This window comes from Onychomys torridus, chromosome 22, assembly GCF_903995425.1.
Source record: "Onychomys torridus chromosome 22, mOncTor1.1, whole genome shotgun sequence".
Classification (NCBI taxonomy): Eukaryota; Metazoa; Chordata; class Mammalia; order Rodentia; family Cricetidae; genus Onychomys; species Onychomys torridus.
Window position 1 is genome coordinate 9,634,111 of NC_050464.1, and position 14,825 is coordinate 9,648,935.

The 14,825-nt window shown below is 47.3% G+C and overlaps 1 protein-coding gene across 1 annotated transcript in view; it reads right to left on the bottom strand.

The window, feature by feature from the left end:
• The window catches only part of Sdk1 (sidekick cell adhesion molecule 1), a 960,116-nt gene that overhangs the window by 251,239 nt on the left and 694,052 nt on the right, over positions 1 to 14,825 (bottom strand). Inside the window, exons 10-13 of the mRNA XM_036172523.1 lie at positions 14,309 to 14,425; positions 13,103 to 13,270; positions 9,825 to 9,927; positions 6,352 to 6,528 (exon numbers count right to left, since the gene is read on the bottom strand). Of these exons, the coding sequence (XP_036028416.1) occupies positions 6,352 to 6,528; positions 9,825 to 9,927; positions 13,103 to 13,270; positions 14,309 to 14,425 (565 nt within the window). The remainder of the gene's footprint in view (positions 1 to 6,351; positions 6,529 to 9,824; positions 9,928 to 13,102; positions 13,271 to 14,308; positions 14,426 to 14,825) is intronic.

The window sequence follows — 14,825 nt, forward strand, 5'->3', positions numbered from 1 at the left end:
GACAAATCATGACTTGGTCAAACCCATCTTCTTCCACTTTGCTCTGAGGAGGAAGACGCTGGCCTGATAACTTCGGGGGATAGCATTAAATTGTTCGTCTCTTATTGTGTCTTTGTCAGAGCAGTTTTATTGAAAGACACCTCCCTCACTGCCTCAGGGGCTGAGTCTCCCAGTCAGCTTGGTAAATTAGATTTTCTCTGTACTTTGGCTCCTAAGAATTACTCTCTGATTGCAGGACGAGCCAGGTGATGCTAATTGGGTCTTTAAATGATTGAGCAATTAATCAATCCATAACGCCTTAGGAAACTGGTCTTACTGGTGTGTTCAACAGGGCAAGATGCATTCGGGGGCATGGGATCACTCCAGAACTTCTCAGTACTATAGCACCAGTGAACTAGAGGGAAAGAGAGGATTAAAACTCAAGGTTTTAGGTTGTTTTGGTTTGTTTGTTTTTTGTTTTTTGAGACAGGGTCTCAGGTAACCCAGGCTGGCTTTCAGTTTGCAACATGGTCAAGAATGACCTGTATGTAGGATGTAGGTGTGTATGTGTATGCTTGCATGGATGTGCATTGTGTGCACGTGAATGTGGAGGCTTGAGGTTGATCTCAGGTGTCTTCCTTGGTTACATTCCACTTTATTAATTGATACAGGATCTCTCATTGGAACTTGGAACACACTGATGTGGCTAGTCTAGTTATCCAGCTTGTCCCAGGCCTTCCCTCCCTCCATTTTCAGGGTGCTAAAACCACAGGGAGGCTGCCATGCACAGGCAGCTTTTGTGGAGGCAGAGCACTTCATTCCCTGAATCATTCCTCCATCCGCCCCTTGAGGACAGTCTCATGTACACCAGGCTGGCCTTGAACTCACTGTGTGGTCAAGCCACTCTGAACTTCTGATCCTTCTGATCCTTTTGCCTCTTTCCCCACAATGCTTGGATTACAACACATACCACCACCACATCTAGTTTTATTCTGCACTGGGAACTGAACCCAGGGCTTTGTGCATGCCAGGCAGGCACTCTGTCAACCGAGCTACAGCCCAAGCCCAACCTCGGACTTTGAATCTTGCAGTTCCCACCTTCCTAGTGTTGGGATTACAAATGAGTATTACCAAGCTTGGTTTTATCCCATGCTGGGGATTGAACCCAGGGTCTCATATGCTCTGGGCAAGTATTCTACCAACTGAGCTACAACTCTAGCCTTCAAGGTGATAATGTTTAATGATGAAGATCTCTGCATCTAATGTGTAGGACATGTCGCCAAACCATGAATTTTAGAGAGGGGATAGGTCAGAGCCTACATACATTGCTTGTCCTAGATGACACAAAATACACCCTCCTGTTTTAACTTAGTAAGTGGGGTAAGACTTGCTTAGACATTTATTGGGCACCTACTATATACTTGGCCGAGGCAGGAGTCACCTCTAGCATGTCAGGTGGTCATGAGGAGCTGGTCAAAAGTAACACGAAGTCTCATGCATAGAAGCACCCAGCTTCAAGGCAGAGACCCACAACATGAGAGGCAATGTTGCTTTTTGAGGTGGAGAGGAAATCGTAGAACCATTAAATTCTTGAGAGTCTCTTTTCCACTGGGCTCAACACAAGACTGGAGAAATTCTGGCTGATTCCATTCCATGACAGTCCTGTGAGGTCAGTGCCATCACGTCCAGTTTGTAAGCTGAGTCAACTGAGGTAGAGGAGTAAGGCAACCTGCCCCGAGTCCCACAGTAAGGTGGGAAGGACCCCTGGTCATCCTGGCTCCTGGGGGCTCCGCTGTAGTCAGCAGCCTTGCTACTGTTATCGTAGGCAGGGGGTGTCACTCAGCCAGCTTCCAGCAGAGACAAAGCTTAGTGCTAAATGATCAACCATGGAGCAAATGAGTGTGGGGATGGTCTGTTTTTAAAAGCTCACTTCAATTATTCTCTGTATGTATGCATATATACATATATATGTATGTATGTATGTATATGAGAGCTTGCTGGTGAGTACACACACACACACACACACACACACACACACACACACACACACATATATATATATATATATATATATATATATATATATATATACAGTCTGTGTGTGTGTGTGTGTGTGTGTGTGTGTGTGTGTGTGTGTGTGTGTGCTCACACAAGCGCCTGCACATGTGTATGAAAGGTAGAGGTCAACCTCAGGTACTGAACTTCAGGAGCTGTTGACATTTTTACTTGTAAGATGGGGTCTTTCTCTGGCCTGGGACTCACCAATGAGTCTAGGCTGGCTGGCCAGGGAGCACCAGGGACCCTCATGTCTCTGCCTCCCCAGAACTGGGACTACAAGTATGCACTACCATGCCTGTCTTTTTTCTTTAATGTGTGTTCTGGGGAATCAAACTCTGGTCCTTGTGCTTGCAAGGTGAAGGCTTTACCGACTGAGCCATCTCCCCAGCCCTAATCCCTGTTTTCAACAAAATGGTTTTTAACTGGAGTGGAGAGAAAGAGGGAAACAGGCTTTCCCAGGCTTTTGAAGGACACTGTTCAGTCCTAAGGGCCTCTCAGTTCCTTTTGCAGTATTAATGATTTTCTTTCTTATTTATTTATTTACTATCCGAGTAATTGTGGAAATGTGGCAGAGCTGGACTAGAACATTCTCTGAGAAGCATGTGATGCCCTACATCCCTGAATTGTTGCTGTTATCATTACTCTGGCCATCGCTGGTGCCATGATGTCCTCAGACCTTTGGATGTGTGTGTGTGGTTTATGTGTATGTGTGTATGTGTGTATGTGTGCATGCGTGCAAGCAGAAGGGCATGTGGACACCAGAGAACAGCTTGTATAAAGTGGACTTCTTCCTTCCACCTTTCTGTCAGAGATGAGGATTGAACTCCGGTCACTAGGCTTGGATGGCAGGCACCTTCACTCACTGAGTCAGCCCATTGTCCCTTACCATCTCATGTTTTTGAGACAGGGTTGCTCACCGAACACAGAGCTTAACAATTCTGCTAGACTGTCTCGCCAGCAAGCTCTCAGGACAGGCCTGTCTCTGCCTCCTCAGCTCTGGGATTACAAGCACATGCTACCATGCTCAGGATTTCAAAAGGGCACTGGAAATCTATATGCAGGTCCTCATACCCACCTGGCAAGCATTTTACTGACTGAACCATCTCCCCTGTTCCAAGAGCTCTCTGGATCTAAAGTTGTACCACTCTCCCATTCATCCCAACTTGGAAGAGTACTGTGTTTATTACACCAGCAACTCCCAGGGGCCAACAGCCTTCCGAATCAGTTCTGCAGCCTGTGGCACCCAAATTGGTTTGCATCACAGGTCTGCAAATATTTCTATCTTTAGCGATGAGGTGTTTCACCATTGCAGAAAGCCTATTATTTTATACATACAGCAACATTTGCTGAAAAATGTATTTTACTTAGAGGAAATCAAATAAGTAAATAGCGGGGAAGATATGTAAATCAGCAGAATATAAAAACAGCTCAGAATAAAAAGAACGTGCTATATTGGAAGTATGCAATTGGGCTGTTGCTGACGGAGCCTTTATGAGCTGCTAGCACATATTTATTTGATACCCAGACTGGATGATATAAGGGTTCTCAAAGGTAGTTTAAAAAATGTGAATAGTATGGAGAATTATGTAAGTTCATGGGTGGTGTTCTCCAACATCATCAAAATGATTTTTGTTTTTATCACGAGCTGAGTGGGGGCAGTGGAGCCGGGTTTCTGATTGACAGTGGGCACCTATATGTTTATTCCTAAGACATACCCTGGAGGTAAGAGAGAAGTGGAGGTCAGCAAACAGCCTAAAACACATACTCATTAATGCATTTCTACATGCCTTCAGCCAGCAACCAGCCATTGTGCATTTACTGAGCACCTCTTGTATGCCAGGCACCTGGAATGCAAACATTTATGACCAAGGGACTTGTGGGAGGGAGGGCTTGAGATAGTAGCCTTGTCTCTCCCAGTGTGGGTGATGTTATGAGGGAGGATGGGCCAGGACAAAATTAGTAGGCACTAAAGGACATAGAAGCAGAGACTCTGGGGTTGACATGAACAGAAGACACAGCCACACCATGGAGGCAGCCGGGAGCTGAGGACTGGGTGGGATAGAGAGAGTTCAGTGATCTGAGGGCCCCCAATGTTGACAGGGGATGGAGGAGATCCTGGCTGCCCAAAGCCAAATGGGCCCCAAGGCTGCTCTCAAGGTCTGCCCTGGCTGGGCTCCAGGTTCATCATGGCTAGCTAGGGTGATTTTGCTCCCCATGGATGACCAGCATCTAAGGAGAATCAGAGTCACCCTGGAGAAGGGCAGATAGGAGGTAGAAAGGGATTGTTCCCGTTTCAGTCATTTCAGTTTCTTAATGTATACTAAGGCTTTCTGGACTGGGTACTATATCATTCTCTCTGTCTTTCTCTCTCTGTCTCTCTCTGTCTGTCTGCCTGTCTGCCTGTCTGCCTCTGTCTCTCTGTCTCTGTCTCTGTCTCTGTGTGTGTGTGTGTGTGTGTGTGCGTGCGCGCGCGCCCAGAAACACAAGATGGAAGTTAGAGGTCAACATCTGGTATCTTCCTCAATCCCTCTCTACCTCATTCTTTGAGACAGCATCTATTACTTAACCTATGCTAACCAACTCTGCTCCACTGCCTGGCTGCCAAGCCCCAGGAGTCTCCCTGCCTGTGCCTCCCCAGTGCTGGGATTGTAAGTGTCAGCCTTCCATTAAACTTTCATTGTTCATGTCTTTTACATATGTGTGTATGCCTTGTGTGTGTGGGTGCTGGAGGAGGCCAGAAGAGGGCGTCAGATCCCCTGGGCTTACAGGCAGTCATGAGGTGCCAATGTGGGTGCTGAGATCTGAACTTAGTGTTGTACAAGAGCACTGTTTTTAACACCTCGCTAGCATGTCCACTAACCCTTTAAACTCCTCTAATTTAGAGAGCTTGCACTTGTTTGTATTTGAGTGCACGAGGCATACACAGATGGCCTCATGTGGCTTTCTGCAGGCGCCCTCTTCATTCCCACTCCCTTCAGCAGGTTCTGAGGACTCAGAAATAAATGAGGCTTGGTCGGGTGCAAAGTGTTCTGATGCTATCTTTAGGGGATGCTCTCTGAGTTCAGAATCCTTCCTGCATCATGGTGGAGCAGAGCTGCAAGAAAAGCCTCTCACAGTTGCCTTCTGATGGCCCAGCATGCACTGCAGTGGCAGGCCCAGTAGACAGATGGGCATCGTGCACTCACTGCTCCTGCCCTGGCAACTACGAGGTTTCAATCCCTTCTTTGCAGGTTGCATGGTGCGCTTGTGTGCTCAGGGATTTCCTGGGAGGGCATGTGTTTATAAAGCAAATGAATGCACGTCGGAAAAGTGGGCATTGCCAGCAGGCCTTTCGGCTTCCTGCTCTGTGAGCAGAGGGAGCTGAGGAAAGAGAAGAACACAGAGGCTGTCAATGGCTCCCCCTGGAACACGGGCACCTGCAGGGAGGTGTAGACTGGAAGTAATGCAGCAGTCGCTAGCTTTCTTAAGCAAAAGACTTAAGGGAGGTGTCTTCTGGGCTGACTTATCTTGGAAGTCTAGGTGGCTGCCTGGCTCTGGTTATGCAGACCTGACATTTTCCCCCCTCAGAAACTCTGATGGGCAATCGCATGGAACTCATCCTTACCTAGTGGCAATGAGGTAAACATCCCTCATGAAGGGATCCGTGGGGACATTGACCTATGATCTAACCATCTGTGTAAGAATGAAACATTTTGATTTTGAAGCCACATAAAGAATGGGGGGGGGGAGGAAAAGGGGTGAGGAGGGAGAGGGGGGACGAGGAATAAAATGAAAGAGAAAGAAGGGACTGAGGAGATGGTTCAGTTGCTAAAGTGCTTGCCTCGGGAGAATGAAGACATGAGTTTGATTCCCCAGAACCTGAATGACGATGTTGCACGCGGTGGCACACGCTTACAATGGCGGCACTGGGGAAGTGGTGGCGGGCAGATTTCTGGGGCTCCCTGGCCAGCCAGACTAGCCATACCAGAAAGTTCCAGGTAAAATGAAAGACTGCACTTCAAATAAACAAGGAATGCAGCTCCTGAGGAATGATATCTGAGGTTGACCTCTGACCTCCTCACCTCTCACCCCATCTCCAACATACGCACACACCCACCTCCAAACATGCAGGCGCTCATGTGTGCGCATACACACGTGTAGGTGAGAAAAGAAGGAGAAAAGTGGAGGCTTGCAATCACACACAGCTCAATGGTGGGATGTGCTGGCCGCAGGGTGATGACTTAGGACAGCAAGTTGCATGCCGTGGGTTAAGGGAGGTCATGTGGGAGGGTGTGGGCTGAGAGGCGTAGAGACAGGGAGGGGCTCAGTACTCACATCACTTCCAGCCGTGCCGATCGGGAGTCGTTCCCGCCCTCAGACACAATCTCACAGGTGTAGTCCCCAATGTCCCCTGACCATGTCTGGCTAATGAGAAGGGACCCGTCCTTCTCTACCACAATTCTGGAGCTGCTGGATGGTGTGATGACCACGTTGTCCTTTCTCCAAACGTAGCTGTGGGCCAAGCAGAGAGTTCATCACAAAAGCAACAGGAGCTGGATCCCGCCCCTTCCTTGACAGCGAAGAAGAGCAAGCAGCTGGTGAATTGGAGAGCAGAGTAAAAATGACTGAGTTACACCTTTAAAGGTATGAGTTTTGGGCTGGAGAAATGACTCAGTGGTTAAGAGTGTGTCCTGCCATTCCAGATGACCCAAGTTTGGTTCCCAGCACCCAGGTCAGCTATAGGGATTGGATACCGTCTTCTGGCCTCCTTGGGCAACTGCACACATGTAGCATACATTCATACAGATACATACACATACATAGACATAAATAAAAATAAATCTTTGAAAAAGGTGAGTCTTTTGGTATGGTGGGGAGCAGGAGATATCTTGGAGAATATACAAAAGCTGATTGATAACTCAGTGACTGAAGCAGGATGGTGATGGCTGGAGGGATAAGTTAGTGGATAAAGTGTTGGCCTTTCATTCAAAAAGATCCAAGTTTAATTCCCAAAATCCACAGACAAACACTAGTAGTCTCAGCGCTGGGGAAGCAAAGACAAGTTGATCGATGGGAGAGGGGCAGGGACCCCACCCTCAGTTTAGGCTAACTGGTGAGCTCTAGATTAAGTGAGAGACCCTGTCTCAAACCAAGATGGAGGATCTGGACAACGGCTCAGTGGATAAAGGCTTTCTGTGCAAGCATTAAGACCAGAGTTCAGCTCTCTAGCACACATAAAAGCTGAAGGGGCATGGTGGCCCCCCTGTAATCCATGCACTCAGATGAAAAGATGGGATCCCCAGAGCAAGCTGGCTGCTAGACTAGCTGAACTGGGTTTAGCAGAAGACCCGGCCTCTATAAATGAAGAGGAGGTCCATCGACAGCATCAACCTCTGGCCTCATGTATGTGCACACAGGTGTACATGCACCTGCATATGTATATGCCTATGTACATGGGAAACACACACACATACACACACACACACACACACACACACACACACACACAAGAATAATAATCAACCAAACAACAACAAAATCCAAAGTAGATGGTACCTAAGGAATTACACTCATGGTAATATCTGGCCTCCAAACACACACACACACACACACACACACACACACACACCACACACACACACACACACACACCCTTCCTGTATACAAGTGCACCACAGATGCACCACTCCCAACACATACAACGAACAAAATCCCCAACTATGACAGTGACTGTGAATCTGTCTGAGCTTGTGTCTGGGAGACAGGGACTCTGTGGGTCAAAGCTGTCACCTACTGAACTGCACCCACCCAGCTCTCCTGCCTCAGTAATGCTTGCTAAGACCCCCAGAGAGGCACCCCACCTCCTGAGCAAAGCTCAGGGCACCTTGTAACTGTCCTGCTAAAGTCCGGCCACCCTGGGCAGGCTCTCTCCGATGCCACCTTTTTCCTCATTTAAGCTTTATGGCCATTTTAGCACATTTTTCTTTTCCAATATAGACTCAATTATGAGCCTGTCCAGCCCTAAATGTCCCTGGGCGAGGCCCCTACTGACGGCTAGATGAGATGAAAGTGCTGGCTTTTTCTTTATTAGAATAATTTGATCACATTTTCAAAATGTGCCGGCCCTTTCTGCCCTGCATATTCACAGAACAAACTTTTGTGAATTAGTCACAGGAGGTCACCCTGCAACACAAAAGGCAACAGTGCAAAGCCCACTCAAAGGGAAAGACAGACTGCCCTATATAGCCTGGGGCCCTCTAAAGTGGGGACAGCTCAGTCCTTCACAGAAGGGGGCTCAGTGCCGCAAAGGGACCGTCCAAGGGGAAGCTTCTGAGCTCTTGGGGCCTTGTTTGAAATCATACCCTGCCTCCTCTACAATGAATGGATTCTCTACATGTAAAAGAGTCTATCTCCGGGTGGGCCTCCCAGGGTCCCCTAGGGAACCTTTAACTTGTTGCTTCTTGTGTGTTCCTCTGGGTTTTGCATTTGCTCTTCTCATAATTAACCCACACTTGTGTTCCAGCCCGGGACACTCTGGGGAGTCGGGTAGAGGTGTAGAAGTTAATGATCTGTCAAATACCTGCCCTCAAGGGTCAAGTCTCTGAACCCTGTTTTCAGGGAAGGTTTCAACAGCCATCAGCTCTGCTCACTGTCAACTCTGATTCCGTCCTTTCTGCTAAGTGTGGCCTTTGAGAACTAGGCAAGATGCTGCTGCTGTGTGATACATTTCTCTCCATTTACCGCCCACCCCCCCTCCTGGTTCATCTATTTTCAGAGTTGAGTCTGAAAAATCTCTACTCTTTGACACAAAGCTCACTGCTGAGGGCCACCTGTCTGCAGCCAGGCCCTTACCTGAAGTGGCCCAGCTCTTAGATTTTGTTTTGTTTGTTTGGTTTTGAGACATGGTCTCACTGTGTAGCCCTAAATGTCCTGGAACTCACTATGTTAGACCAGGCTGGCTTCTAACTCACAGAGATCCTCCTACCTCTGCCTCCCGAGTGCTGGGATTAAAATCATGCACTACCATGTCTGGGTTGTGTTTGTTTTATTTAGAGATGGGGTTTTCTGTAATCAAGGCTGTCCTTGAATCATCACATGGCTGAGGACAACCTTCAATTTCTGATCCTGTTTCCACCTCTGGAGTGTTGGGATTAGAAGCATACTCCCCCAAGACCAGTGTATGCACTGATGGAGATGGAACCCAGGGTTTCATGCATGCTAGGCAAGCACTCTATAACTGAGCCACATGCTCAGCCCGAGTGTCACAATTATCAACATCAGCTTCCACTCTACAGGATGTCCCACTTGGCATTAGAGAATCACCAAGCCGCCTGGCTCCCTCCTCTGCCTGTGTTTCCCATTTACTGTCTTGGACAGCTGCACACCTTTCTTCTCCCTGCTATACAGAAAAACCATCCTTGCAGGAGAGAAAACCCCTCCTGAGTATTACAGAGCTCCCATGTCAACACCACTGAAATCCTATTCCATCCCTCTGGATTTTTGTCTCATTAAGTATCAGTCCCTGACAAGTGTGTTTTACAGACAGTGTATTAACCTTGGCAGGAAAATCACAAAAAGCTGTATTGAAGCTATGGAGTGGAGCATAGCCCACTGTAAATAATACATAAGGCTGGAATGGAAGACCGATTCCTGTGATTAATGATGGAGCCTGCCACTGGGAGATGCCATCATCAGGGATCTGCTGCTAAAAATCAAAGACCCCCAAACTCTCCCTTTTCATCTCAACTTTCCCTTCATTAACCCGGGGAATCTTAACAAGTCCTAAAGAATGAGAACGGATGAGCAACCGGAGAGAGGTCCGAGGGTCGTGGGTGGCTCCGCAGCACAGGGTGGCTGTCGTCCCCTTAATCACAACGCGGTCCTCTGGAGGGTGAACGATGGACGTTCGATCTGAAACAACACAAGTCACAGCCGGATGAAATCACCAGTGTGCAAGTCTGTGCCCTCGGGGGCATAATGAATTGGTCATCTGACATCAAAGCCTCTGAATTCTCTCTTATCTTGGCAAAACGGGTGTAAATGGAAGCGCTCAGTGATGCTCAGGGAATGGAAAACAAGCCTTTCTGTGTGGCAACAAAGTCAATTAACCCACCCACTCCTAAGTCATCCCAGGTCTCCAAGAGACCTTGTGCAAACACTTAGGGAGTCCCTGCTGCAGGTTAGAGTCTGGGCTCTTTAGAGTGTGTGTGTGTGTGTGTGTTCAATCTTAGGAGCTCTTCCTCTGAAGCTGTCCACCTTGTTTTTTCTGACAGGGTCTCTCACTGGCCTGGAGCTCATCAATTAGGATAAGCTCTTCCTCTGAAGGGTCTCTCACTGACAGAGTCTCTCACTGACAGGGTCTCTCACTGACAGGGTCTCTCACTGACAGGGTCTCTCACTGACAGGGTCTCTCACTGGCCTGGAGCTCATCAAATAGGGTAAGCTTGCTGGCTAGTGGCTCCTAGTGTCTGCCTCACTCCCAGTGGTGGGATGACAAGCATATGCCATCGCTCCCAGCTCTTCTATGTGGGTTCTGAGGATCAAACTCAGGTCCTCCTGGTTGCAAGTTAAGTACTTGACTATCTGAGCTGTCGCTCTGGCCTAAAGCCTGGATTCTTAAACCAGGGTGGAAGTGAAGGCCTATCGTTCAAGTTACTAGGGAGGCTGAGACAGGAAGATCACATATTCAAGGCCAGCTTGGGATCTGGAATGAGTTCATGGCCAGCAAATTATAGGGTAACATTAATCCCTAATGTTGTAAATGAATACATAAGTAAATCAATAGTATATAAATAAAATCAAGATTCTTTGCTAAGATAATTATTGTCTTAATTTTTTCTAGTGTCTACACAGTACCTGTGACTTTGGAAAGTGCTTTCATTTGTGCTGATTGATTTAATTGTGATTGTCATTACTCCTAATTCTTGAGAGTGAACATGGACACCCAGGCCTACTGTGAGCTGCCCAGGACCACAAAGCTGGTGAGAGGCAGGGCCAGTTGGCTGCCCCACATCTGAGGATTCCAGAACCCATAACTACTACTGCAGATGCCAGCTTCTCCAGAGTCAGCCTGTGCTATGCTGTCACACTCCTGCTGGGGACACCACTCTGGTATCATACCCAGAACTAGAACTTGTGAGTCTCAGGGCTGCACTCGAGGCCCAGCATGGTGAATTGCCAGCCATGTGCCAGGAAAGGTTTCTGAGTCTTCTGGTCTTTGCCTTTGAGAGGGCATGTAACTGAGGAGCAGCTTGACTGAGTAACTCTACAGGCCACTGGGCTGACTTACGGCCACTTAGCTAAGCATGGTCCTAACACTGATCCTCAATAGATCCACGGAACTTTCTGGAGAGTGATCTATGGAGAGCCAGACCTCACATTTTCCTTTTCTACAGGCTTGAAAAATGTGAAGCTAACATTTCCCCATGCATCAAATGTGGTTGACTCCAACCTCCAAACATAACAAAACCTCTTTTTTTTTAGTACTTTGCCAATATTGTAGGAATTTAAATAAAAGAAAACTCTGGCTGTTTTTAGAATATCTAATAAAAAATTAAAGGGTTATTTGGGACTGGAGAGATGGCTCAGTGATTAAAAGTGCACACTGCTCTTGCAGATGACCTGAGCTCTGTGTCCAGTACCCAGGAGAGCTGCCTGTGATTCCAGCTTCAGAGAATCGCAAGCCCCTTCCTGGCTTCTGAGGGCACCTACACTCATGTGATGTGCATACCCTCCCCTCCCCTTGACATACATGTAATTGAAAAACAAAACAGTCTTTAAAAATTCCATTAAAAGGATCATTTATCAAAATGTACAGTGACAATGTGAAAAAAAAATGGCAAATATGAGCAGAAGTGTGTGTGTGTGTGTGTGTGTGTGTGTGTGTGTGTGTGTGTGTGTGTGTTTCTTTAGAACTGGCTGCATCTTCATTTATTAATGGAGTGAGTTTGAACTTTCCCTCTTACTAGAGACCCTTGTGGTGATTGTCAGTGAACACCAGACTTTTCCGTTTGAAAAGGAGCTGTTACTAATGTTGCCTGGGGTCACAGGAAGAAAGGGCACTTAAGCACTAGAGCAATGGTTCTCAACCTGTGGGTCTCGACCCCTCTGGGGTTTGAATGACCCTTTCATAGGGCTCGATTCATAACAGTAGCAAAATTATGGCTATGAAGTAGCAATGAAATAATTTAATGGCTGGGAGATCACCACAACATGAGGAACTTAAAGGGTCATGGCATAAGGAGGGTTGAGAACCACCGTACTAGAGGCAGGACATTTGGTGTTTGGATTGTCACATTACGGAAAACAACTCTTTCTGTACATCAAGGACCAGTGACCTCCACTGAGGATGACAAAGACTGGAGGAATAAAGATGTCCCTAGTGTTGGCTTCAACTATGTCCCTATTTCATTTATGTAGTTGATACTAGATAGTATAGAAACAATACCTTCTGTTTGTGTGTGTGCACGGGCATGTGTATGTGTGCACGCAGAGGCCAGAGGTCAATGTTGGGGGTCTGTCTTTACCACTCTCCTCTTTACCTAACGAGGCAGAGTCCCTCACTATACCTGGAGCCCCAGATGAGACTGGTGGCCAGTGAACCCCAGAAATCCCCGTGTCTGTTTCTAGAGCACTAGGATTACAAGTGTATGCCTGGTAAGTGCTGGGGATCAAACCACATCCTCAGGATTGCACGTCAAGACTTTTATTGACTGAGCCATCTCCTTAGTCTCCAAAATATTTTCTTTAGGATATCAATGACTGATTCAAGTTTTTAAATAAAATTAATCAAAACATTACTTTAGCTATTCTAGCCAATTGGGTATAATAAGTCTACTGATTTTAAAAAGTCGATCTGTTACCGCTCTTGAAATAGTGCCATGGACTCTTTGGATTTGTCTCCTAATTATTCTTTCAGAAACAGAAAATTTAATTACTCAACAGATTTCTATAAATTAGTTGTAAAAACAATCATCTTCTTTGAACTAAGTGAGAAAATCAAAGGGGGTACTGATGCCCCTGGGACATAGATGACATGGTGACAGGGAGTGGGATGAGCAGTAGGTTCTCAGAGAATAGTCCTTACTCCACACGGTGAGCATGGCGGATGCGTTCACAGAGGCCTCGGTATTAGCCGCATAGCAGGTGTAATTGCCGGCATCCTGGATGAAGACAGGGGCTATCCGCAGTCCCCCAGATTCCAGCAGCATGAACCTAGGAATCCGGACAGAGCCACTGGCCAGAATGAGGTTCCCTGAAGGGCAGGAGAGAAAGAAGGTCGTTAGAGCTACAGCAGCCAGTGGGGAAGGGGAGGGTGGAGCAGCTGGCAAGACTAAGCTAAGTGAACACTCTGTGTGTAACATAGATGAAGCACTTTCCTCATCATCAGCAAGGATCTGGAGCCATTCTGATCTGTGTAGGGGATCCTTACCTTCGGATGACTGCTTTTCATGCTCCCTTCATATCCAGGCTTACTATCTTCAGGAGCCCAGTGGGCAGAGGGCACTCACTGAGGCTTATGTACAGGAGAGCTGTATTTACACAGTCATTATTACTCTTAATGCCCACTGACTTTCCTAGTTTTTTTTTTTAAAGTATGGGTATATGGCAGTGGTTCCCAACCTTCTTAATGCTATGACCCTTTAATGCAGTTCCTCATGCTGGGGTGACTCCCAACCACAGAATTGTTCATTGCTACTTCCTAACTGTGATTTTGCTACTGTTATGAATCATCATGTAATTATCTGTGTTTTCTGATGGTCTTATATGACCCCTAAGGGGTCGCAACCCACAGGTTGAAAACCACTGGTCCATGAGGTATGTGTGTGTAGATACACATGTGTGTATGTACAAGTCGTCCATATGTATATGGTGTGAATGTATGTAGAGACTACTTTTTTTTTAGACAGGGTTAATGGCTGGGAACTGGGACTTACCGAATGGGCTAGACTATCTGGCCACCAAGCCCAGGGATCCTCCTGTCTCTGCCTCTCCTGTGCCAGGATGACAGCTTTTTACACAGGTACTGGCACCTAAACTCACACCTTCACGCTTGTGTCACAAACATTTTACTGACTGAACCATTTCTCCAGTCCCCACATTTTCTAGAAGCCCGGGGTCACCTGTCTCCTTCACATGGCACCCTGGCTAGATGCCCCTGGCGGAAGCATCCGGTAAATGTCATTCAGTCTTCACTGAGTGAATGTGTGAGAAGGAAGAACAATGCAGCCAACATTCCAGTGTTTTCCACACCAGCCACGCACACCAGCCACTCTGCTGCAGAGCCACCTGCCTCTCTTCCATGTGATGGCGGGTTTGGGAGCCCCAGACACCTCACACCTCAGGACAGCTGTCATCCCGTCAGTGACCCTGGTGTCCACTGGACGCTGGGTGAAGGCAGGAGCAATATCTGTGGGGAGAGGTTAGCAGTGAGCTGCGGCACCGTCTCTGAGAAGCCTGCCTAGGAATCCGCACAGGTCTTGCAGGACCAATCAGAGGGAAGGGTTCTGTGTCGAAAAATAGTAGTTATTCAGGAGTGGCTCCTACCCTGTGTCACCCTCCCAGGGATCACTGTCTTTGCTTAGCATCTAAAGGGAAGTGGATGCCCTTTGCCAAGTTCAAGGGCCCAAGAAGTGCATTTATCTACAAAAACCAATTGTCCTTTAGGTGACAGACTGTATCAACTATGGGATGCCGTGGTCACACTTCCCAGGGGCATTCTGAAAGCTGACATGCAGGTTTAAGAACCTCTGTCCCACTCTGTGGCTTCTTTTTGTTCATGGGGAAAGGCAGGTGGTGTGAGAGCCTCA